The following is a 27,265-nucleotide window of genomic DNA, read 5'->3' as shown; positions in this document are numbered from 1 at the left end:
ATAAAGCATGAGCTGTGACACAGAACGGATAGAAACGATGAAATCATAATGCATCAGCCACATGAGACGCAGAGGCAAAAATAAAAGCGTATTAATAAATAATTAATTCCTTTCAGGTAAAAAGCCAAAGTGCTTAAATTAGATTTTTGTGTATTTCAGAGAGTTTATTTCATGCATTAATTTCACCTCATGTATTAATGAGGTCAAAACATAATATGATGTAGTAGAGGAAGTGTAACGGTGCAAAGGTCTGAACTAGTGCAGCAAACACAATTCACTGGATCCACTCCAACACACTACTACTACGACAAAGTTGATGAGCCGCTCACTGAACAGTGATCACAGATTCAGGCACATTCGTCGCCATGACAACAACAGCTCAGACTGCCACCAGGTGGCCTCCTCCCACACTATTAATACCAGCAATGACCAGCAGCAGGTCGGTGCGGTTCGCAGACCACCACTCCAGCGATCTATCCCACTTCTAAACGCTGACATATAGAGGCCCGTGACAACACTTTCACAACGTTTCAGATTCGTATCCAGTCGGGAGGCGTCTCGATTTCATTCAGTCACAATTACGTAGAACATTAGTGGAGAGAAGAACAAGAGGACCTCTGGCCACACAGGCCTCATCTCAACATTATCAAGTCAGCAGGGGGTCAGATCTAATGAGAAACTGTCAAACTGATGAGAATTGGTGCCGTTTTTCAGGATGCGTTTCATATTCCAAAATATAACGTTTTAATGATTCTGATCAGCTTTTCTTTTTTTTTTCTTCTTCTTCTTCTTCAGGCACCTTTCTATAGGCGTAGAAACGATTAAATAATATATTGCTTCAATAATAAAGCAAAAGATTAGCTGAGAAAAGAGGAGGATCGTGCAAATGTTGCCGAGTCGTACCTTGACCTCGATGAAGTCCGGCTGGCCCAAAGCGATGAGTTCAGAGTAGGACTGCATCTCCTCCACGTTCCAGGCCTTCACCAGCGTCAGTCTGTACACCGTCCTCTGTCTCTGGAAAGACAAAGAGGGGTGTGGGATCCATGGAAGGTGTCCAAACGTAAAGGTTATATACATACACATGATATTTCTGTAGTGTGTGTATTTAATGGACTAAACGAGTACCGATTCATCTTTGTAACAAGATCTTTTCACACCGTGTCTTGTCGACGGCTTTAAACCGATGTGATGAAGAGGAAGAAAGACGATCAGACAGAAACAGGATTGGACGCACACGTGACACGACGAATGGTTAATACCGAGAAACCAGCAAACGGCAGCGGGAGGAGAGAGCGTGCACTCGTTCCCACGTTTCCTCGCCGTCCTCCTCTCGCACCGGACGGTTATCTGTAACACTGGGTCCTTTCAGCCCAGTAGGGAAAGGGATAATTATAAAATATGAGCAACATCAAGGGCTCTACTTTTAATTTAATCTGAATACACCGACGGGCCAAAACCGTGCCAAAACCGTGCCTCACATTTTGTCAAACTGCCACAACGAGGCCAATAATTCAGATTATCACTCTTCAAAAACGTTAAATAAAAGAATTCATATATATAATATTTCACGCCAGAAACCGAATCCAGAGACAAAGTCGTAAAAGGCTGAGGTTTGCTGACATTTTCACAACATGGAGTTTGGAGATTTGGTGTCATCCTCAGGATGTCTGACGTGTGTTGTGTTCATGAGAACGCCGAGTCAGGAAACCCCGATATCGTGAAGACATTTTTGACAACTTTAAAAGTAATTCTCTTGATTGATGGATCCTCCGACTGTCAGACTGTGAAGCTTTATTCAAAATAACGAGATGCCACCGAGGACGCAGTTAATGTGCCGGCGGACAAAAGTGTAATTCTGAAGTCCAGCAGGACTTTGCTGTCACCAACGGTTACCATTTATTGTCAGGCTATTGATTCTTTTAAGATGCCCCTGTTATTTGTGCCGACCTCAGCAGGTGGCCATTGATATATTTCTGCTGAGGTTTAGTGAAAACGGTGATCTAAACGCAATTACAGCGTGATGATCCATCACTGGTGAATTGCCTCAAACCAGGCAGTCCCCCGGAGTAGTAATGAGTTTGTCCATTGCTTGCTAAAGCATTGAACAAGGGGAAACGAGCTCATTACAGAAAGGTGCAACGGAGGCTCCCTCAGAGATTTTATAGCTCACATCTTTCTCAAGGTCGTTTGGTTGTTCACCGAAGTCCCATTTTTGTTTCTTCTCCCCCTCTCTACAAAACGCGCTAACGGAGAGAATCGATTTACACAAGTGGCCTCGTGGCTCGATGCAGGACGTGGTAATGGACTATCCCTCTTCTCACAAATGATTAAATGACGTGGAAGACTATTGGATGCACTTCTTTTTTTTCTTTTTTTTTTTTAAACCGCTGCAACACAGTTCACACTTGTTAAAAGGTTTAAATGGCTTCTTGTCATTTTTGGCATCTTACTGTCATCACATGGGAATTGGTAAATACAGACATCTGTGTTCGAGAGCTCAATTGAAGCTCCAGTTTTCATCAGCTGCTCTGAATCATTCCAACTAAAAACAAGGGAATCTGCACAGGAGGTCAAAATCAAAAGTCAATAAGTCTGAGAGAAGATCAAAACTAATCTTTTAAAAATGTCTTTACTATTCAGGGCATTTTTAGGAGCAATGTGACAGAACATAATAAAAGTGTCCACTGCTATGGAGGCTTATTAAAACATTAGAAATCCCACAAAACTAAACACACGGTGAAAAAAGAAACAATAATATTCAGGTGACTCTTTAAACTTTAAATCTCAACGGTGGATTTTAAAAAATTTTTTTTAATCTGGTTAGCTCCATAAATAAATGATGGGGATTCTTATCAGCAACCCTCACACAAGCCAGTGCCAGCAGAAGAAGCAAGAGCCTTCATCTGTAAAGGATGAGCAACAACATTTTTCATTTAGGTTGAAATGACAGATTGTATTGTAAATGTGAACTTTATGTTAAGTAACATAATCTTCATGCACATGCTCTCGCAGGCTTTACATCTCGTCAAGATAAACAATGTGCAAAACGTGTATTCATTCCTCTCAGCTGGGAGTAAAGCAAATGATGCATTCGAGAGAAAATGATAAGACTATTGACATTTCTGCGGCGCCTTTAATTGGCAGAAGCACCCAGGATGCCGCGGGGCTCCCAGGATGCCGCGGGGCTCCTCGGCTGATTAAACAGGTGCGCCGTCACAAGTGTCCCCGCTCTCATTACATTTTTTTGGTTTAGCCAAGATGCTCATCAACTCGCGGCAATTATGCAATCACACATACAGTATGTAGCCAACTAATATCTAGAAATATATAGAACTTCACATAAGTACAATAAAAAATAAAAAAAAATCCTTTGAAAACGGGTACGAACAGCGAGATGATAGTAACAGGAAAAATACCCAGCTGTAAGATTATTAATCAAGAGTAATTTCCAAGGGAAAAATTGTTCTACAGCTAATTACAGAATCCAAAGCAGAAACATGTTGCAGAAAATTACCCAATTAATTTACCACTTTCAAATTAGTCAGGCTGGGCAAGAAAATAGACTTAATCACAGCTGATGTAATAAGTTATTTTGATCAGGGGGGCAATATGTGCTCATATTTACAGGTTGAGGTTACTTAAATTGTACAGACTGTAACAGTGACATAACCTCAATTCATGAAAGCTGTTATTTTAACGAACCGTCTACGACATAATTATCATTTAAAATCTCAGCTTTTCACTTCTTGTGAATATCAATCCCCGTTTTCTCTTTATTTTATAGTTGTATTGTTTGTTTTTATTTTTTTTTGTCCAGGTAGATTTGACTCAGCAGATTCTTTTTAAGCATCATCTTCCATCAGAGTAAGACAGTTGAACCACTCACCTGTCTGGGTGGAAAGCAAAGTAAGTGACAGCTCAGCTTACCTTCTCTCCCAGGGCCTTCAGGCTGTCCAGGAAGCGAGGCCAGAAGTCTTTGAAAAGCGGCCGGTCGATCTTCTTCAGACTGTCTTTGGTGCTGGCGTCCACACTAACGTACAACTGAGTAACTGGCACCAACGTCCTGGAGTAGAGAGGAAATGTGGAGGAGAAAGGAAGACGGGAATGATCTAGTTTGAGAAACTGTCAGACGACAAAAGCGGTAAAAAAAACCAAAATCTAGAAAGTGTTTGGGAAACAATATTTGTGGATATTAACAAAAGAAAAAAACATCTTTATTCTTCTGAAGTTACATGAATGTTTCTGTCAACTCTATGAAGCAGGCAGTTGTATTAAGTATGCTTCTTATCACTATGGAAAAAGGAAAGACATGAACTTAATTGTCTGTAGCTGTGCAGAAAGATGCACCAGAGAGGTGAACAGAACCAGAACGATGGGAAACGTTCACACGGCTGAGCTCCACATTATCACGTCGTCAAATGAGAGACTCAAATATTTGCTGTGAAAGAGCAGCAATTAAGTAAAGACACAACACGTACAAGTCTGGAAATTCAGTTTCTAATTCTGGTGGAGGTCTGTACAAAAAAAAAAAGAAAGAAAGAAAAAAGGAACCTCTCCCCTTTATCAAAGCAGCTGTGAAATAGAAAGCGGATAAAATGCAGCAGCTCATCTCCAACCAGGTCGTTCAGGCAGACGGTAACGACAGCTGATGGCCGGCGTCCTCGCGTTCAACCTGCTCGATGAGGATGTGATAAGTGCAGCTGTGACAGGACCGTTAGCTGACATTTTACGCGTGTCAGTACGAGTTTTGACAACTTGCAGGTGGATCTGAAGTGAGAGCTCTCAAAAGGCATAACAGGAGCCATCTGAACATCTGGAAATGTAATGATTACCTCCAATACATCAAGTGAAGTACAGTTTCTCAGTCGAGACCGGGAGGAAACTGCCAACAGGAGACTGTGACTTTATATTTATGCGAAGCGTTAAACCACAATTGTCCCTTAAGAGTTGTATTTATAGCTTTTTGTATCATCACTCGGAGGTTGTCGGGCTGCGAACAGCAACATTACAAGTCTGTGATCATTTCTACGTAGAAGTAAACAACTGGTTTTTACAACACATCGGCCAAATCGATGCGGAAAAAAACCCGCCGTGAGGGTCATCTGACTCGATATCTGCCAGAAGTCTGACACACGGTTCCATTAGAAGAACAGAGAACAGCAAACATACAACAAGCTATTATCCAACACGCAACTGAAAAACTCATCCTGGAATAAAGCATAAAGGCAAAAAAAGAAAGTATCATCTATGTAAGCTCCCGCTATAAATAATATAACAGATGTCGACTTCAGTCTAATGCTTTCAGCGGCCCTGAAAACACTTTCAGCACTTCGTCTTAAGACTTCACATCACAGATTGTACATCTGATGGACAAAACAACCACAAACCTCTTCTGAACCTAGAAGGGATGTCGAGATATACAGCGACGGAGTCCTGTGTTGACAGAGTGCTGAGTAGACGCCGACACTGAGGTCACTTCAGCGTTTTTACTTCTTCAGACACAAAACCTTTAACCTTGATTCTCAAAAACCCTCCTCGACCTTCAGTACAAAGCAGAACTGTGTGTGTGTGTGTGTGTGTGTGTGTGTGTGGATTGTACATATCACATGAAGCTGGATTGTCTTTTATGAATTTTTCATGCAGTTACTAGGAGTGCATAAGATACGCCCAAGAACTGTGTACACGGTGAACCCTCCATCAACCAAACATGAACACAGCGAGCGGAGACCTCGACTCTCGCAGCTCAGTTCAGAATACAGTTATAACACCCACACAAACAAGATGGAAATGTCCACTAGTTCCCGTACCTGATTTCCTGGGGGAACTGTGCATTGGTGACCAGGAAACTGGAGATGCGCTGGCTGTGCAGGAGGCGGATGAAGGTGTTGATTTCAGGGTACATGATTGGCTCGCCCACCAAGGAGAGGGCGCAGTGTTGGACTGCCAAGCCTTCCTCGTATCGCTCGGGCTTTACTCCGGGGACACCTGGAGGGGAGACGGGTCAGGGAATTAGATGATTGCTTGGAAGTCAGACTTAATTAATGCTTCCCTAAAAATAAAACGAGAGGCCCTGCATGTGGAAACATAAAGAAGAGCACTGCCAATTCAAAGTAAAAAAAACAACAACAACAACAACAACAAAAACCATGGGAAATAACAGCTTGAGGTCAAACTTAGTAATCACATACAACCAAAGAGGAGCAAGAGGGACATCTAGTGAAATGAGAATATAAGAATAAGACCAGAACTCATTCGATCTCTCAGCTCTGCGCTGGGTGGTCGTGGGTTCGACTCCAGGGTGCTGAACAGCAGAAGCTCAACAGGATCAACTCATAAAACACTCAATAAAAAAACAAAAACAGATTCATTCATAAAAATAGTTGACAACCAAGACCAGACTCCTCTGAAAAACGACTTTTAGAGTGAGGAATCATGTCTCTGTTTCCATCAGCTGTTGTTACGCCAAAGAAAATAGGTTTGTTCAAATTGAGGCGAGTTCATATGTGGATGAAGACATAAATTAGATGCACGCGGGAACCAAATTTGAGAAATGAACAAAACCATCTGGGACCATGACACCAATGAAAATGAACAGGAGGATTGATGTGTGTATTTGTTTGGAAAACAGAATTTGTGATTTGATCAAGTCCCCTTTCAGGATTTAGAGGGGTGCAGGTGCTTTCTGCTGACGGCATGAAGTATTAAAAGTTGTATGACATTGAAAGATTTTACAATAAAGGGGAAGAAACATTAAATCCTTCAGGGAAATTTTCAAACAATATCATGGGGGGGTTTAATGCCACATGGCTGTACTCGGAGCAGATGCTATTTCATTTTATAGTAAATGCAGTGAACCCTCAGTAAAATAAAATGTTGGACCTTTGCCTTCGTATACTTAAAAAAACCTATGAATTATTGATGAGTTTGCATTTTCTATAGTTGAACCACGTAATGTGATTGTTGCCGAGGTAAAAATTAAATCTCACAGCAGCTGCAAGGACGTCAAAAGGCCGTCCGTCCCTCAGGAGGAATCCCACTTAAATGGAGCTCGTAAAGGGTGGAGGTGGATGGTGCACGTGACCGGCAAGGAGAGTGTCTAAACACACATTCAATTTATACAGTAACGTGGCAAAAGCTTTCAGCGCTACAAGAAAAGTGGGGGTCTTTTCTTTTAATGCCATTTTTATTCATCAATTGACTTCATACAGTCGTAGAGCAGAAAACAGATCAAACCCAAACATGTTTTCTTGACAGATCCTTCACTCCTACAGCTGATATCGGCCCTCTTAGCTGCTTCTGGTTCCTCTGGTTCTGGCTCGCCCTGCTGCAGGACCTCGTGCTCTTCTTCTTAATAGCTTTTAATGTTTCGGGTCATTGTCGTGGCACTGCACATTATCTTATGACTTCAGTAATGTGACATTTTATTACATTCTCAGACGATTCCCTCCCTCGAGATGGTTTGAGAAGTCTCTATTTCTAAAGTGGAACGCTATAAAATCAAGTCGGCCGGGAAAGAATCTGATCTTTATGGAAAACTGTTTTAATGATGGTTACCCTGTTGAGTTCGGGGCCACGGACTTGATTCGAGGCAAAACTATTATCGAAGACCTTCAATGACCTTCTGGACTCGACCTGCAATATTTCTGGTCCGACGCCAAAACTTCACCCAAAATATTTCATGTGTGATGTGTGATAAACCTTTCCAGGTGATACTGGTCGGTGTCTAGCACGTACCATTGGGCTTCGGATGAAAGGGTGACGTGTCCAAGTTCAGTGTGCACGACTGGGACGCGTCATTCGAGTAATTGAAAGTGCTGTGATGTTGGCGCCAAGAGAATCACACAACAAAATATTGAATTAATGCGTTCGCTGAGCTGCCAAAGGTAGAACAACGCCGAGCTCCTGTCTGATATGCGACTGTGTTGCACGGTGACACCGAGGAGGCTCTCGCTCATGACAATTTTACCACACCGCCTCAAGCACAGACTCATACGGGACGGATCCAAGTGGCAAGAAACAGTTGGACCCGAGAAAGAAACGGGTTGTTCAAAAGAGTAAATCTAGTTTGAAATGCTCCTTCACCGCGACATTCAACAACAAAACATCCGGTTGAAACAATGGCTGTTTTATATGAAGGATTTCTAGGTGTCGTTAATCACATTAACAGGTTCAGATTATCGAGAGTTGGACAAGCAAAGAATTAACAGACAGCTTGCAGGGTAATAAGGAAAAAAACAAAAATCACTTTTAAATGGTGACTAATAACTTAAATAATAAACGGTTGCGCTGCATTTCAAACTGCTATTGATGAGACATTTTTACAAAAGAGCCTCATGCAGTCAGAGCAGGCACCAGCCTTTCTGAAGGTTCTGCATGGATAGTCCATTGCGCTAGAGTAAAATGTATCACTGTCGGTTATAAATGGCCTTGAAGGCTGCATAATGTGCTTTTATAGAGCAGCAGGAAAGAAGATTATAGGTGATGACGACAGCCTTAGAATTGCAAAGTTCTGCTTTGCAACAACAGTTGGAAATGTGCTTTTTTGCAGTTTTTTCGCATACAAAAAAAAGTATAATACTATTTGTGAAGAAAAAAAGAATTAACTCAGTGAACTAAAAAAAAACGTATGTCAACATAAGCATGTGTGTGCTACAGTTCAATTACAGTCACCTCAGGAAATTACATTTTTGATGATGACGTGCATTATAATACCTCCTGGATGACTGCTCTGAGAATGATATTAGCTATGAAGCAGCCCTTTGAAGAAGATATGTCTTCAGAAGCTTCTAGCATTTGGCCTTTATATCATTTCCCAGAGTACAATTGCTTCACTGTTTTATAATGAGATGAGCAGCAGCAGCTTTGAGGTTAGAGAGGCGGCTTTTTGACTCTCGGGGCGCAGGATCAAGGCCGGCCTTCAGACCACTTGGCTGAAGCTACAGCCATGTGTGTTGGCCAAGCAATCCTTGATGTCAATGTACTGTAGATTTTGAAGATTTATAGATAGTTTTATGTGATATAAGGGTGTGCATCGCAGGTGACATTTTATTATTTTTTTTAAAGAAGACCACGGTGCTGACACTCAAATAGAAGATGGTCAAAATTGAGAAAAAAAAAAAAAAAACCAGGCTTGAGGAATCTATTAATGTTGTGTGTGTGTCTTTGATGGTAATGGTAATAAAATATTAACAACCCTTTGTGCTGTTCACAAGAAAACAACAACTGAAAATTGAATAGATAAAAAAAAAAAAATGCAGACTATCAATTATTCATAAGTTTTATCTGATAAAAATACTCAACATTTATATGTTACAGCTCAACTATGATGATTTGCTGCTTTTCTGTTTTGTATCATTGAGATTTTCGTGTCTTTGGCTTTTGAACCATTTGGTAAGACAGCGCAGGAAACTTCATCACCCCAGAGATTAGAAAAGTGCACTCGGCCTTTTCATTATGTTTTGACAAGTAATTGAAACGTATATGGATAAATTCATCTAGAATACTTAACAGTAAGGTAACTTAAATAAGTACGAATTCTAACCTGTTGAAGATCTCACTAAACAGTTGAGAAGTGATTAATGAGGTGGTGTAGAAAGGGTGTGACCAAACAGCAGAACATCAGTGTTTGAGTCTTGCCTCATTAAACACGGGACAACAGGAGGTCGTGAGCAACAAACTCAATATGGAAAAGAGGTGCAAGACAAAAAAAGAGTGTGAAATCCATCAGGTGTACACAGACGTGGGACGACAGCTGGTGTTTGCATGTGGGACCTTGTGGGACACCAACCTCTGAACTGTCGGATCATGTTCTGGTGCTTTTCCAAAGCCTCCTGTAGGATTTTCTCTGCAGTGTCCATCTTCCAGCGCCACTCTGTGCCCACGGGGTTGGTGTGATGTCTGGAGGTGGGGGTGGGGTGGGGGGGTACAGACACCAACAGATAAGGACGAACTACAGACACACTGATTGTAACTACTCCTACAACATTTGTTCCCTGCTTGCCGGAGCAGTGAGGAGCGACCACGGCTCGAGGCCAAAGCAAAGCGTCTTGAAGTGCAACCGCACCGACGGCTGCCGGCTGGCGTTCGCTTCGGTCCGAGGCAGCGTCGGTTTGTTTCCACAGTATAAAAAGGGAAAACCCAAACACATGGATGGTTCTGGCTCCCAATGGAAAAGAGACCATAAACTACAAATCTGGGCTTCAAAACCAGCTCCAATACAAACTGAGACATTGCACCATCTTTAAATAAAGCAAGCGACAGACTGAATGGATCAAAGGCATTTCTCTGATTTAAACACACTAAGGCCATTAGACTGGACTCATTTACAAGATTTAAAAGGGTTTAAAATCATATTGTACTTGAATCAGAGGAGCAATCTTGCCAAACATTAAGATCCAAGATATTTATTCACAAAATGAAAGTGACTCATGTGGGTGTGTGTATTCTCACCCTATAAAAACATATTAAGTGAAGGAATGCATCCTCCTGTAAAAAGAGGTGTTAATAACACCTCCTAACTGCCCGAGTGTGATGTCTATGTGCGATAGCAAAAAAAAATAAATCCTGAGGCATCACAAATTTCAGACAGTCTGTCGCATGCATATGCCCACACCGGCATCACGGTGCCCACGACAATCTAACGCCACCTGTTGCCACGGAGAGGTGGATGCTGGCGACGGCAGAAACGACGCGCCGGTGCCCTGAAGTTGCTTATTTCCTGTCACCCCACATAGCTTCCTTAAGAGCGACGGGCATATCTGTGGCGACAGGGAAGCAGCTCACCACAGCACGTCCTGACAGCGACCTTTCAGCGCTCAACAGAGTCGCCTTTTCAAATGGAGCTTGAAGGAATAAAAGGTCCGATATCTCGCCGGTGACACCATGAATCAGTGTCCACGTTCAGGCCTTGGGAGTTATTCTGGTCGTGAGCTTTCCTCCCTCTCTTGACAGGCAGCGGTCTTGAGTAATGCACCGAGCGAGTTCGGTTTAGACAAGAAGGAAAAAAACAGGCAGGCAATCTTTCCTAATCTTGAAAAGCACAACCTTCGGTAATGTGGCGCGAGTACATCTCACTTTATCAGCGTTTTAAATCAGTATATAGCAAAATTAATACTAAAGAACAACAACTAAATGTTGGAGTAAAGTCTGGTCTCATCCAAACTTAAGAACAGAGTGGAAGAAGTAAACACTTTAAGTGATGGGGAGCAACTAGTAACTCTGGTCCAGACACACTTCACTGTTACAATGTCAGGTTATATTTCCAAATCAATTCTTAAGACTAATCGTTTTGTAATCTATAGTTTATGTGCAAAGATTCCTGGTATTTCAGACAGGAAATTGTGTATACTGTCTAAATGTTCCTAAAATCGTGTTAAAAAAAAAAAAAAAAAAAAGGCAATTTATTACCTTGCAGACAGTATTGAGATATATGAAATTTCAACCGCCGTGTTATGATACGTCACATTCTTGCTAACACGCAGGTCACGACAACTTCTCAGGACTCTCGCAAATGATGTGAAAACAAGTGATAACGAACCTCCAGCAGAAGACGCACTTGTTAGCGCAGGCGAGGCTGGGCGTCGTCTCCATGCAGCGGTGCGACTCGATGCCGTAGAAAGTGTGCTTGTAACAACCTCCTCGTCCTCGCAACATGGACTAACCGACAGAAACAACACTTTTAACGGGATTCACGCATTCAGTCTGACAACAATCGTAATGTGAAGTGAAAACTTGAGAAAGGAATGTGTGAAAGTAGTAAATTCTATTACCTTAGTCCATCGACAGAGCTTCACTCCCGAGTGACTTCCTATTAGTTTATATCCTGAACAGAAACATAAAGACAAACACCAGGATGTGATAATGGGATTGCTTCAACCAGGAGAGCTTTGTGACTTTTAAAAATCATTTCAAGTGGCAGCGCAGCAGCCTGAAGTCCAACTCGGGTGTCAGCTTCATGTTGTGGAAGCTCGTACGTGTTTTAGCTGCCATCAAACTTCTGGGCAGGAATACAAATTGTACATAAAACTTATTGGCTTCAATATGATTCAAAATTGTGAAATCAATTTATACTTGGAAGTGTGATACTCTCTTCAAATCTCAGCTGCTCGAGGGAAATCAAACGAGCGGGAGGAAGATGTGTTTAATCAACTAATTTGTTTGGTGAAGTTTGCTGCTCTTATTTTAAGTATCTTGCAGGTGCTGGTTTTGCAAGAAGTAATTAAAAAAAAAAAAAGACACTGGATCCTCTTTCAGTGTTTCAGTAGCATGTAATAACATCTACTACTTTTTATTGTTTCACTTTCTCAGCTTATTACTTCAATCTCTGAAACCATCTCAAATATCGTTTTGATTTTCTACAATTTTGCTACGAGGCGCCGCTGATGATAAAAATCCTCAAGCAACTGTTAGTGGGATAATGAATTAGGTTGTTGGCTTCTCTCGTGACCCTGTGCTGGTCTCCTACAACTCCTCCTGCACAACGGAAAATTACAACAGATGTGCGAGTTTATATATTTAAAAACAAATGTAGTTTTTGCTACCGTTTCCGGTAACGGAGGTACGTGGAGTCACAACCAAACGCAGTGAAGCCGCCTTTAACGACTACGCTGCACCAAACCACTTTCCTAATGACCGCGAGTAAGCACCGCCTCAAGCGCTTTCAAATCTTAATTAACGCCGCCGTCAACCCGGGCTTTTGATCGATGGCGTTCTCTCCTGCTTTTCCCTTTTACGGGAAATAGGTACATCAGAAACTTCCAGTCTTCAGAGACACCTTAACGGCAATATATATTCTACAATGTGAAGCACGTTGCTGAAACTTTCTTGGACACGGCATAAGAGGTACACTGGTGTGTGTGTGTGTGTGTGTGTGTGTGTGTGTGTGTGTGTGTGTGTGCGTGTGCGTGTGCGTGTCTTTTGCATCCGTGCCATGCCAGGAAAAGGCTGTACAGGAAACGCAGCCTTTCAACACTGAATCCCATTAAAACAAAGCCAGAACTTTTATCCTTCGCTCTTTAATTCCAAGTCAAACGAGCTGCCCCCCCCCCCCTCACCCCCCAGGACGGACCGGTGCCAACAAGCACCACGAAATAGGTCAACATTTGGTCAAATGAAGTGAAGTCTTGCAAACAGAGTTCTATTTATAGAGCGTTGTGTAAGCTGACTGTGTGTGTGTGGTGGGGAGAGGAGGGGGGTGGGGTGGGGGGGGGTGAAGATGGCTATACTACTTCCATTAAAATATAAGATGTCCTTGTCAGTAAACTGAACTGGATCATAATACTGACTTTATTAAATGGAGGAAATACCTCGTTAAAAAAAAAAGAAATCTAATTTGACTTCTCGGCTGCCGGTTTGTGGATGTTTTAGATTTACTGCTGACACGTAAAAAAAAAAAAAAAGGCATAACTCATAATTTCTGCTTTAAAGTGAATTACAGCGTTGCTGCCCTTGTGGAAACAGTAAGGTTAAACATCTCCTGACAAGCAGCGGGTGTCTTCGCTGTCGTGTTGTTTTTCTTTCTTCTTTTTTTATGCAAATCAACGGAAGCTCGATAATGTGAACACATTATTCACCGTCACCAGTGACACACAGCAGATGTTCTTTAGTGATCAGGTTTCAGTCAGTGATCAATCAGGTGTCAGTCAGTGATCAATCAGGTGTCAGTCAGTGATCAATCAGGTGTCAGTCAGTGATCAATCAGGTGTCAGTCAGTGATCAATCAGGTGTCAGTCAGTGATCAATCAGGTGTCAGTCAGTGATCAATCAGGTGTCAGTCAGTGATCAATCAGGTGTCAGTCAGTGATCAATCAGGTGTCAGTCAGTGATCAATCAGGTGTCAGTCAGTGATCAGTGTCAGTCACTAAGCTGACTTCTCCTTCAACTTTATTTTTTTTTATCGTCTCCTCTTCAACCTTTTCTCACCTTGCTTCGTCAGCGCTTCTCTTAAAGTGGGTGTGATCATCTCTCTTCTTTCACCTCCATCTTCAACCTTTTTCACTCCGTTCAGTTTGGATAGCTTCACCATCTGTCCGTCTCCTCGACCCTCCTCTTTCCTCTGAGGGAAGAAACAAATCATTGTTTACGACCACGAGAGTACACGAGAGAAATCAGGTTGTGTTGCGACGGGCGTCTAAAATCAACGACTACGTTATCGATTCAAACATGATGTTAAGGAACAACAAGAATTTAGCTACTTTTGTTGAAAATAAAACATATTAAAAGTGTTTCAGTCAAAAATAAATAATACTGATTTAATTAAACCAACTAGATGCCAATAATATACTTGATTAAGTTACACATGGGGATAAACACAAACAAGACCAGAATAGACCAACAAAGGAGCAATAGTATTATTTTTTTATCTCAAAGGTTGTTTTTTTTGTGTGTCATTCATATAATAATAATAATAATCTGTATTTGTATAGCACCTTTCATACAAGAATTGCATCTCCAAGTGCTGCATGTTGTTTGGACCTCCACTGGTCCCTTTGACTGACATGTTTGACATTTCGGACGGTGGAAATTGCGAGCAGGAGGAGCTTCGATATCTTTTTATAGCCGTCTCCTTCTCTGTGGCTGTCGATCGACTTCATTTCCAGATGCACGGTTGCTCAGAGGAGCCCGTGGGGCTTAAAGCATTACTACAATGTTAGAGGATACTCGGCATCAGCTGACACTTCCTAAGGACAATTCTTGACATACTTTAAAAAGTTCTAATGAGCCAATTAAGGCTTAATGAGTTAAAGTTCGGAAGATTTACTGACAGAAGAGCGACCGAATTTAGCACGTACCACTATGACATGAAAGTTAACGTCCATTAACATTTGAAGAAAGGCATTTTTATTTTATTTCTCTCTCGTGACGAACAGAATGTGAATGAAATGAATAAAATGTACAACATCCTGTCCAGACGGCAGACGATGCTCTTGATTTAAGGCCTGTGAGAGTCCCTCTAAAATACAACAATAGTCTCCAGCACAACACGATAAATGTTGGACTTTTACAGCCCTCCTCTTTTGTTGCTAAAGCTGCCGCATCTCATTTGTTTGAAAGATTAACACGCTTCCTTTAAGCCAAGATTAAATTACTGCGGCGCATAGCATTCGTACATAAAGCTAAATATCTTAGGAGATGATGTGTACAGATACGACCGAAGATTGATTATATCCTGCTGGAAAAGTTGCCCCAGGCATGGAAACAGGTATTACTTTTCAGAAGGGTGCTATGGATGACTTGCCTGTGAGATTAGCCATTTTAAATTACAGCTGCACACAATTCAACACCGCTGCCACTTCCTCGGCCTGCCTATAGGCATCTGTACGTCACAGCGGTGCAAAGCACTAATATGGTGTCAGCGAATGCTGATGAATGTTCATATGTGAGAATTCCTAAAAGAACCAAGACGGTTCACAGATTTCTAAGTATTGTGCTGGATGATATTTGGAAACTTGATTTGTGTACGTGGGATACTGTTTTATTTCAAGTGGTTTGAAGAATAATCACGAATGCAGGAATACAGCAACCCAAACACACAGCGAGGCAGGGATAGCGCCGGCCGCCGCCTGGTACAACCATCGGAAAGGTTTTGGCCCAAGTAGTCGTTCCAGCTCGCCGGGTCTCCAACTTGGAGGGGGTGAACATTGTGCAGCCTGCAATTTAAAGCTCAGAACGGGATGACGCTAGTTTACCACTCTCAGCCAGCACAAACGTCCGCCTTCACTTTAAATGCATCCGTGACATGTTCAAGTCCGACAGCACACACGACACGTCGCCCACAGTGAAACAATCTGTCCCCGTGGCGTTCGCGTGCAGCCCTGTCGGTTCATCTGGCCCCGGCCTCCGGCCTCCCGGTCCCACCGCTCGCGTTTCACCTTTTGCCTGAGAGCTCGCAGAAATCTAGTCGTGGCCGTGCGTGTCTGGACGAACGGAAGTGGGACAACTCACAGCAGCCTGTTGCGCTCTGACGGGAACCGAGACACAACATGGGGCTGATGCAGGCGGACAGGGCGGCCGTGACACGCCGAGGGAAGCACGTGATGCTGAGCAGAAAGCAAGACTTAAAACAAATACCAAATGAGATTCAAAAAAAATTAAACATTATATAACTGCAAGATTTCAGTTGAAATTATACATTTGTTTAAAAAAAAAAAAACAACAAAACAGTAAATTAGTCCCGTGTGTAGAAATGCACCAATCTTCTCCACATTGTTAAGCAATATACTAACGTGTAGTCGGCTCTCCTAGTATCAGTGTTTATAATAGCTGCTGACATGTTGTCACTGAAAAGTGTCAAAGAGGCGTTGATGCAACAGACGGTTTGTTCAGAAGCACTGGGAATATAGCTTTACTTTAAAATATGCAAATATGAGAATTGACTTTTAACGTATCTAAAACTAGTAAATAAATACAAAATAAAGTCTCAAAAAGCACCGTACCAGATCTGAACTACAATATTTAATGTCCTGGTCACCTAATGTGAATTGTATGTTGTTATTGATGTTAACTGCCTGATTTAACTGACAACATTTGGCATAATAAAAGATGAGCAAAGCTTATATGGTCTTCCACAGAAACCACTAATTGTAAGCTGTGACAATACTAAGTTTGTGAGATTATACAACAGCAATCTAAATCGCAGTAGCATCTCTTGTCTGCCGTCTCCCTCTGGACACAAAGCTAAAAAAAACAACACTCAAACTGAGCCAAGAATAATGTGCAGCGGTCCACATTAATGATGAGTTTCACACCAACTCGTATCTGGCAGCAGTCCGACAACATGGACGGGGACCAAAACACAGAAGCATCGAAAGACAAAGTTCAGACGCCGATTTTATGAGCGTTTGTGTAAAAATCAAGTAAAGCCACAATAGAAATGAAACTCGCTGGCACTCGGTAGAATACAAACAGAACGACAGCCAAAGCCTGATACAGACTAACGTCGGGCACCATGAGTAGTGTACTCCGGGCAGCCAATGAGAACCGGCCTGCGAGTCTATCACTGGCTACATTAGAAGAAAAACAACTTTGTGATGTCACAAAGTTTAGCAGTGATCCGGTCGTCCTTATTCCAGCTTGGCAACAAGTCCCACATCCATGAAGCAGACGGATGTTTACTTCAGTGTCCGTGAGCATCAAAACCAAAACCAACGAGACTTACTAGTGAGAGAAAACGGGTTCAAACTGGGACCGAGTCATCAATACTATGTATAAAATCTATATTTTCTTCAGTGTAGGAAATTTGTGTCCAAAGTTTGGAATATAAAAACTATTTATTTTTTTTAAATCGGGTAACACCGAGGGGATCGCTGCTTTTCCTGCCACAGTGAACGTGGTTGGTTTTTCTGATTTTGTACCACTGGACCTGATCTCAGAATGACCCCATTAAAAAAATATATTTACCATCAGTGACTCGAAAGCACCAGAGTACAAACTCAGGAGGGGTTTAGCTTCAGTTTGATTATTCCTGCACTGTAAGTGTGATGTTAAATGTCCCATGTTGCAGCTCTGCCAGACACCAGTGGTTCACTTCAGTGAGTTGAGTTGCCAACAACTCGACAGTCTCTATCATCACCTAGTGGTCAAACACAGCCAAACGTGAGCCTCCACCTGCAGCTGTGTGAGCAGGTTAAGCTCCACCTCCCTTTTTAATACTGCAACACTCCAGAGTAATTCTTATTGAGCGGTTACAACCCCAGATGAAAGTCAGAAAAAAAAAAATCTTCCACATTAATTAGCACGGCAGCAGATTAATAGGGAACCATGAAAACATACAAGACCTCTGGACCTCAGCAGGCAAACACTGGAAAATCAGCTCAATGAAAAATTCCAGTCACAATTTCCTTGCGGGCAAATTATACAGCTTTGTTAAATACTTGTTGTCTCTGGGCAATAGCGCATGTTTAATGTTCGAACTAATTACATTTTGCGCCGCCTGCTCTGTGTGACCAAATTATGCAGAAGCAACACTAATTTGTTTCCACCGGCTGACGCAAATTAAAGTTGTCATTCTGACATCCGAGTGCGATGATACGAGTCATTGCAGCACCTCCGTATGATTAAATGCTGCAAGGCAAGTCAGGCTGAAGAGTATTTCCTTTGTCCTTTACAACAGATATGAGATGAGCGTCTGGGAACACAATGACAATAAGATCTGGTGACTTCCCCATGAAACCTGCATGAGCAACACCTCATTCAAATGTTAAAAAGAAGTCTGGCTCCTCCCATCGTGGCAGATTATTGATCGATATAGCTGATGTCACAACAACAATTCTTGAACATAGAAATTGTCCAGTAAAGAACGTTAATGTACAACAAGAACGATTTAAACACGTTTTAGCATTGTTCTTAAGTAGGTGCATTAAAACGTAATTTTCCATCCAACAGGAGGATTATTTGTTTTACCCATTTTATTGCTACACCAGGTAACAAGCCTTTAAATGTACATCAGCCTCCAGCAAAGAGGAGTGCATTTCCTCTCTGAAGGTTTGGGACCTTTTGGGCCCGGTGGATATTTCCAACGTGAAACCAGTGGGTGAATAATTACTCTGATTCTAACTCTGGTTTAAAATACAAGATGTTTTTACCCAATGATCAGAACAACAGGTACGTTGCACAGTTGGATTCATACGTTTGGTTTCGTCGCCAGCTCCTTCTACGACAGCCTATAATAGGCCTTTCTTGAGTCACTCGTTCCATACAAATCTGTGAAGTGGGCGTCCTCGCTATTACGCAGGCCTCCACTTCTCGTCTGCTGGAGTCTGGTGTCTATCAACCCATCTGCCATTTCCTCTGCAATCAATCCCTTTTTTTTTTTTTTTTTGTCCTTACTGAAAACACTTCAAATAAACGAAGGTGGTGGAAGACTGACGCCACTGGAGCTTCCGTGTATGTTTAACATATGACTTAACTGTAATACTGCGGGCCGGACAGCTAAGACAGCCTGAGGGACAACGAGCCTCTGAAGCTAAGATCATCAACTAACTTATTTCTGATGGGAAATTGTGATGCAGGTAAATGTGCAACAAAACAAACAAAAAAAAGAAGCATGCGTGTCACAAAAGTGGAGCCTGACCTTTGCTTTCTTGATGCTGTTCATGATGCGGCCCAGATCCTCCATGTCGACCACGGACTGTTTCTCATCTGCCAGGCCGGACTCTTCTTCATCACTGCTGGATTCGATGAGATCCTCCTGAAACGTGAAAGACGGTTGTTTACATTTTTTATGTTTCTATAAATAGTCAAGGACACGGTGAGAGACACGATCGACTGTTAAACTTTGATGATTGTCGACAGTAGAGCGCTTCACATATGTTCCATCCCATAACCAATTAAAACCCGGGCCGTGATTGGACGAGGGTGCAGGTGTGGAACACATTTATTGCACGTCGTTATCTCCTCCTGATTAAACCCCCCCCCCCCCCCCCCCCCAAAAAAAAAAAAAATATTAAAAAACAATGGGCATGTTTACGGCGTTTCAGCTGATTTATCACAACACGTGCTCGGTGTCGAAGCTTCTGCTCACATTAAATAAACTGCGTGAGTGACAGTGCGTAGATAAATCATAATTACGGTGCCCTCGCCACAGTCCTCGGCTCGTCTCGGTGCCGGCTGAATGTCACCTCTGCTGAGTGCACCGAATGTCGCACACAGAGGGGAGAAAGTCTCAGCTAGAGTTGGCTCCAAGGTGCCCGCTACCATGACAACCGATCATCTGCGTGTGCTGTGATGCATATAAAAAAACATTTGTGTGTACGTATAAATTGTCTGTGTTTGTACTTGTCGTGTTGTGAAGACAAAAACAAAAAAAGTCCCATTTGCATATTTTTGAGTGACGGACAGCTTAAAATAAAATGACAGATTTCATGGAAGTCATGCAGAACGTTTCATAATAGCGTGCCAACCTTGAAAATGTGCAACTTGACTGCTGCTAAATACGGATCTGAGGACCTGAAAGTAACACGAAGCCTTTTCTGATTATAATCACATCGTTGGGTCGGGGAGGACAACATGAGGCTGTTAGCCAGTCGGCTTCAGACTGTGATAAGAGCTGCTGAGACCTAAAGTGCTGATGTAATGTTGAGAGCCATCGTCATAACTCAGAGGACACAGCAGCTGGACACGTTTTCTGTCTCTCCTTCTTGTGATTAATAATTGACTTCATCCGTTTCCTTGGACTTCCTGCTGAACATCACTGGGCCGGTTTGTTCGGAGGTTTATTGCTTCTCAATCTATCGAATGCAAATCTCTGTTTAAACAGGTTTAAATGTTGTAAGTCACTTTTTACTGAATAATAAATACTATATTATCAAGCCAGGAGAACATTTTAAACATGTTGTTTTAAACACCGACCGACACCCTCATTTTTACCATCTTTGTCCACCTGCTGTTTACAGTCTGTTAGAGGAAACTACATAAAAACAGAAAGAACAAGAACCCCAAATCAGCGACATACAATTTAACAGCTCTACAGCTGGCATGTGACCTTCAATCATCCATCTTTATCCAATTCAACACACAATCAGCAGGAAGCTGAAATCATTAAGAAGAAATGATTTCAAGAGGGACACGACGCTTCACTTTTCAGACTCAGAAGCTACGTCCACTTTTATAGACGGTCTATATTTTCACAGATGTGAGGATGTTCGTGGTGCCCCGTTAGAAACACACCCAGCTTCTCCGTCTGTACCTCAGAGCTGTCACTCTGCAGAGTGGCCTCCTCCTCCTGCTCCTCCTCCTGCTGCTGCTCCTCGTCCTCTTTCCTCTTGTTCTTACAGTTCCCGCTGCAGCTCTTCTTCTCGCCGTTGGCCAGAGCCTGCAGGCGGTTCAGGAACTGGACCTTCCAGGCCAGGAAGTCTGCCTGGACGCTGCCGTTGCGGCTCTTCACCACATTGCAGTCGCCCTCTCCCCTGGTCATGATTCGCACGCCACTCAGCATCCACAGCCACTTGTCCACATTTTTACCCACCTGGAGAGGAAAGAAAAAAGCAGTTTGACTACATTTTATTTATTTATTTTGAACACATTGTGCTGCTGTTGTGTTTAGGGCCTGAAAACCTGATTCTAAAGCATATTATAAAGCAGTATTATCATCCTGATGGAACTTGATGTGGAAGCCGTTTCTTACGGTGTTGTAGTGGCCAACGTAGACGGAGTTGCCGAGACCAAACACTGCGTATCTGAGGCCTTTGAGGTAGTTCTTCCCGTATCTGAAGTCAGTGGACGCCTCCTCCAACCACTTGCAGAACCACTCGGCGTTCTCGGTGGGCCGTCCGTCGGTGTAGGTGGCCACAAGAAACACGCACACCGACTTACTGACGCCCTGGATGGAGACGTGAACAGCACAGACGGACGTAAGACGGCGAAACAATAACAGGACGCAGTTTGGAAATGTGCAGTTTCTTCGAAGCGTAATATTGAACTCCGACGCGTCTCAAAACAAAACTTTCATGCAAGGACAGAAAGAAATCAGTCTAGATTGAATGTAAAGTAGATGGACACGGTCTGGTTTGTCCTGTAACAGAGAATTTGAGTCTCTTGTCTAACGGGGTCCAAACGGTTTCGCTGACGGCTGGCCGGCGAGTCGGTGAACTGAGAAACAGCTGCAGCTCCGGAGCGGCTGGCGATTTTCCATCACTGGAAACCGTTGAATAAACAGCAATCTATCTTTTCCTGCTGTGCACCTGCCAACCAATCTCCTATTCATCTCTCAATGCAGTACACAGCAAAACACAAAATAAAAAAACCAGAACAGCGATGAAAATAATCCATCTTTTTTTGGAGCGGAGCAGGATAAGTGGGACTCCTTCGTCCTCGGTGTCAGAAAAATCTACCCGGTGAAAAAAAGGGAAGGTTGAAAACAACAGAAGTCGAGCATCACTTTAAAGTCCGTCGTCAAGGTTTCATGAGAAAACAGAAATGATTCATTTTACTTCGATTCATTTTGTTGCGATTAACTAACAGACGCATTAATTAGTCGCTTGATTTAAGGTGCTAAAATAAAGGTTGGCGTGCTGAGGAGCAGCTCTAACGTTGGCGCGGCGCCAGCTTCCTGTTCGAGGACACGATCTCGTTAAAATGCCGTCGTCAGACCGGCGGCCGTGTGGCGGAGCACATTTCCTGCTGTCCTTTTTGTCCATCTTTGTTTTTCCACTCTGGAAAACTAAACAAAAAAAAAGCATCTTCTCATCTGCACTCAACTTACCTCATCGGCCAGACGATCATCCGGATCGTAGTCTTTCATGTCGATCACCTCGGCAGCCAAACCCAAAGTCTTCACCTCCTCCGACAGCTCTTTGGCAAAACCCTGAACAAACAAGAGTCTCGAGTTGATGCGCGTCAAACATCCCGGACGACTGCGTTCACCACGAGAGCTGCGAGTCTGTCCGGCCGTGACTTTCACTTGTATTACGTGTGAAATATCAACTTATAGTTCACCAGCTGTGTCTGTATTGCTCTGAATCTAATTCTACATTCGTGAAACTTAAGTGTTCAGATTTTGTTGACACGGTGACAGAGATCGATGAGAACTCTTTTGCTGGTGTCGTTACATCGGATCGTGGGCCGCCGAGGATGTTTAACGATGTGAATAAGCAGTTTCTTGTACCGTTGCCGTTCCAGTCTGGGAGCCGTAGAAGATTCGGACTCGTGACACCTGAACGTCTCCGTCAGAGCGGTCGCCGCTGCCGTCAGCTTTGCGGACCCACGAGCCGGCGTCGTTTAAGAAGCTTTTCTAAAAGCGCACAAAGGCAGACAATTAATGCAACAAAATAAAAAACACTGGTGGGATGTAACCAAGTACATTTACTCAAGTATAAATTTAAAGTCCTTCTTTAAAAATTAAAAAAAAAAAAACTTGGCTTGTTCTCTTATTAGATACTTGATTGTTGTAGGACAGAAAACGTACTAAGACTCATCAACAGTACATAAACAACCTTAAACGACTACAGCAGTAAAATACACATTCATTTGACAGTAATAATCCAACAAAACATGGAATAGTAAAACACAGACAGGAAACATTGACTGCATTATGTGTGACATGTTAAGTATTTTTTGCTGACAATACTTTTACTCGGTAGGATTAAGGGTTTCAGAGCAGTACATGTACTTGCAGCAGAGTATTTGTCCTCGTGTGATATAAGTACTTGTACTTCAATAAAAGGACGTAAATGCTTCATCCACCGACAAATACAAATAAACGACGTGTGTTCTTGCAGCTGACAGCCTGCACACAGTTTTAAAAGCAGAAATGAGACTAAAACTGTGCTGCAGATGTCGCTCACCTTCTTCAGGGCCATCTTCAGAGAGAACCAGACTCCAAACACGAGAGCAGCAGCTGAATACAGGTAGAGCCTGTTGTTCCATACCGACACCAGGTAGTTGTCGCTGGGTCTGTGGGCGTCCTGTGAGGCTGAAGGGAAGATTCAAATCATTAAAAAAAAACAACACACGAGATAATAAATGCAAAGCAGCAAAGGTTTCTGGCAGCCTGTTGGCCGCTTCCTCCAACCAGCAGGACGAACCCAGAAAACGGGACCACACGTTCAGTTCCGTGCAGTGCAGAATGCGGGTGGAGCGTCGCTAGCTAACCAACCGTCGCCTGAACGTGGCGTAAAGTTCCGGTTAAACAGAGCTCACCTGGAGCCTCCGAGGCGGCCACGTGACCCGTGAGCAGCAGAATAAGCACGAACAAGCTTGGCATCGTTGAAACTACTACTTATTTTTTTTTTTTTTTTTTAAATACAGGTTACAATCTTCTGCAGCTGGTGTTGTGCGTAGCCATGTTGTTTGGCCGAAGTGCATGCTGGGAAGTGTCGTTCAAAAGAATGTTTATGTGGCCTCGTTCTGCCTTTGCTGCCCTCTGGTGGTGAGCAAGGACAACTGCAGGATGCTTTTTTTTATATAGCTGGCTTCATTAAAAAAAACAAAAACAAAAACAGTTACCATAGCAACGCCAAATATTCTAGAAATTAAGCAAAACATTTCAGGGGGAGAGCAGATTAGTAGATCACATACAGCTGTTTACATCAGGCCAAGCGGTTCAATTTAATTCAATTCAATTTTATTTATATAAATAATTGTATTTATTGGTGCACTGGAGTTAACACCGTCATGTCAGCACCATTCAACCTCGTGAAAACCACTAACTAACTAACTGTTACTGTTGGTTCACATTACCGTTATGGGAAACTCAAAATACTCAAAATACTCAAAATATTCAAAATACTCAAAATACTCAAAATATTCAAAATACTCAAAATATTCAAAATATTCAAAATACTCAGCTAAATCCAGCAAAACAGTAATTGCTCTCTTACGTCGAAACACTTTACCATAACTCTTACTTAAAACTAAATGAATGATGAGTGATCACACCCCGACATCTGAACAAGTTCAAGACTGCTGCATCCCTCTGAAAGACTTTTTAAATTTTAGGCTTTTCAGAGTCGGTTAAATCTCTTTTTTGACCCTTTGTGTCTGAAGAAAAGAAGCTGCCTAATAATTATGCACACCTTGATATAGGGTGTTGATCTCCTTAGGACACCCCCCCCCCCCCCCTCAGTACACAAACACACATCACCTGATCTGCTTAAATCCAATAGGCATTAAGTTTATACTGCTTGAGGTTGGAAAATATGCATAAAAATGGTGATATTACTCCTTTTCTTGGTCCTCCTATTTTTGACTCCACCTAAAAATATAGAAAGTATTAAAGTAACTTTTGTATGTTTTGGTTCCTATTTATAAACTGTACAGGAGTTATGCAACATGAACAATCACATAATTAATAACATCCTAAAAATCCTATAAAATTTTAATTCAATAATTTAAAATTATTATAATAATCAAAATGTTAATTTCTTAACATTTTATATTCAATTTTGTAAATATTGATATCGTATATTAAAAATTAATTCTCATAGAACTCTATAAGCTTTAAAAAGTTGTTCCATAATCAGTGGCCATGATTGATGACCACTGATGTCATTTATGACATCATCAAATGAGAGAGAGAGAACATTAAATAATCCTAGTAACATTAAGGTCCTAGTAATAATCTCACTATGTAACATGCATGATGTCACGGATGATGTCACAATTATTCTAAGCTATTAGTTTTATGATGTCACAAACATTTAAAGGGGGCGGGGCTTACTCATTTCTTCGGCACTTTATAAATAGGAACAATTCCTATGATGCCAAAGTTTGACAATGCCTCGGAGACAGAGACGTATATTGAATATATAATAATAATAATAACATAATTGAAGAAAGAGAGAGAAAAGACCCGTTACATACAGGAGTTACTTTAATGTTTTCTCTCTGTGATGTCACAGTGATCTCCAAATGTTTGTGACATCATAAAACTCAATAGCTCAGAATAATTATGACATCATCGTTACATCATGAATGCTGAGTAGTGAGATTATTAATAGGACCCATAACATTCAAGAGGTACTTTAATATTTTCTAATGAAAAAAAAATTCTGATATTTATTCATAATAATATTAATAATAATGTATTATATATTTTATATAAAAATTTAATTCAGTAATTAAAAATTATTCTAATAATCAAAATGTTAATTTCTTAACATTTTATATTCAATTTTGGCCTGATGCTGGTTGGCGGGGTCTTTCTCACCACCAGATGCCCCGAAGCACGAGGAGCAGCCTGCAGACGGCGGGTACCCCAATGTGGAGGAGGAGGCCAACCACCCGCTGAGCAGGATCAACAGGACGACGTTCACGCAGCCAGTACGAACGCAGATCAGAGCCCATCTGAGAGGAGTGATATTTAACTGACAGAGATTCAACTGGAGTTTCGTTTATATGTGAAATAACTGTGGATAGATGTAACAGCTGAGTAAAAACAAAACAAAAGTGCAGCTGCACTAAGTGATGATGCACTGGTTCATTAAGAATGAACTTAACAGGAGAAATCATGTGATACATTTTTTTTCTCAAGGTTGCAGGACTTTATTTTACTGTTTTGTTCCACTGTATGTATTATATAACACTGTTTTAAATTCAATCTTTATTTCCACAATATAAAAAAAAAAAAAAAAATTATACTTGTGAGTGTCTGTTGCTTTACTTGATTTAATAGTGAACTGATAAAAACTGTCACAGGCTGAAGACATTACAACCAACAAATCCTTCCAGTACATTGTAATGTCTTGAACGTGAGTCGGTAATCATCCATAAATGAATTACTGTATTACGATGTTATATCCATTCAAATTGTTCTGCACAACAGAAAATCAGTGGAATAAAGCATCGCAAATGTCTTAAAAAAAAAAATAGTCGTTTGAAGTTATTACACAAATGAGCACTTGAGGAGGCCACAAGCTCCACACAAATATCGGTCAGGATTTTTCTTTTGAAATACAAGAAAATGGTGCGTGATCAGGAACCAACGTCTTCAGAGTAGGTTGACTGATACATTTACAACTAACTCATAATAGTAGGCTATAAACTCATCGGGTTTCTGAAGCAGGACTTTTTAGACTTCTATTTGCAGACTCACTGATGTTCAGCAGGTATTTCATGAGATACTATTTGGTTCGGTCTAATTTTACAGTCAAAGTCGGGAGAAACATCTGGCAGAAAAACAGCTTTTCTTTAGGTCGAACTTATCGACAATTTTTGCCTCATCTATCCAAAATAATGATTGAGTTTTTAAATAAGGAAAATTTCTTATTATATATATATATATATACATATAATAATATCCTCTGGACACTGCAATTCTGTGTGATCCCTACTATAATTGTGTGACTATAAATAAAATAATATAAAAAAATAAAGACATGTTTGCTGCCGTGCATCATGCTGGTGGTTTCTTCGCGTTAATTCTGTCGGCCAGATGATGGAAGTCTCTTCGGGCTGCATCCCAACTTCCAAGCAGGTTATCACTAAAACAATATTTACAAACATTGTACTGTTGATGTTAACTAGTTTAAGATATAAAGTTCAGCTATCAGTTATTAAACTTCTCAACTGTGTACATTAGGAAGATTTGCTCCAGAGCGAACTCATTCATTATAAGAAAATATAAATGATCGGGTCAAAGAAATGATGCATCCGATGAGGCTGCTGAACACAGACGCTGCTCGGAGGCAGAAACAAACCTCAGTCACAAGTTCTGCTAATTGTCCAGAAGTACCGACGTCAAAATAAACACTTGTGGACTATTTACTGACCGTTAAATTCAGGTATAAAAAGATGGAACTTATTTTCAAAAACACTCAGCAGGAAAATCATA

General features: G+C 41.6%; 1 protein-coding gene across 2 annotated transcripts in view; it reads right to left on the bottom strand.

The window, feature by feature from the left end:
* Nucleotides 1–23,784, bottom strand: part of tyw1 (tRNA-yW synthesizing protein 1 homolog (S. cerevisiae)) — a 34,539-nt gene extending 10,755 nt beyond the window's left edge. Inside the window, exons 1-14 of one of the 2 annotated variants that reach the window (XM_069161292.1) lie at nt 23,635–23,784; nt 23,280–23,407; nt 22,601–22,726; nt 22,199–22,300; nt 21,122–21,316; nt 20,684–20,962; nt 19,070–19,186; nt 13,921–14,053; nt 11,769–11,821; nt 11,537–11,655; nt 9,788–9,897; nt 5,808–5,985; nt 3,928–4,063; nt 904–1,014 (exon numbers count right to left, since the gene is read on the bottom strand). In XM_069161292.1, coding sequence (XP_069017393.1) covers nt 904–1,014; nt 3,928–4,063; nt 5,808–5,985; nt 9,788–9,897; nt 11,537–11,655; nt 11,769–11,821; nt 13,921–14,053; nt 19,070–19,186; nt 20,684–20,962; nt 21,122–21,316; nt 22,199–22,300; nt 22,601–22,726; nt 23,280–23,407; nt 23,635–23,698 — 1,851 coding nt within the window. In that variant the 5' untranslated portion in view covers nt 23,699–23,784. Of the gene's footprint in view, nt 1–903; nt 1,015–3,927; nt 4,064–5,807; nt 5,986–9,787; nt 9,898–11,536; nt 11,656–11,768; nt 11,822–13,920; nt 14,054–19,069; nt 19,187–19,566; nt 19,718–20,683; nt 20,963–21,121; nt 21,317–22,198; nt 22,301–22,600; nt 22,727–23,279; nt 23,408–23,634 lie in introns of those variants that run through there. The other variant, XM_069161293.1, reaches the window with a different exon arrangement.
* Nucleotides 23,785–27,265: the final 3,481 nt, after the last annotated feature.

The sequence above is a fragment of the Embiotoca jacksoni genome, unplaced genomic scaffold (assembly GCF_022577435.1).
Source record: "Embiotoca jacksoni isolate LCO1_2020_lvr unplaced genomic scaffold, fEmbJac1.0.p SCAF_28, whole genome shotgun sequence".
NCBI lineage: Eukaryota > Metazoa > Chordata > Actinopteri > Embiotocidae > Embiotoca > Embiotoca jacksoni.
Note: the sequence above shows the minus strand (reverse complement) of the source record. Positions and strands in the feature narration are given on the sequence as shown.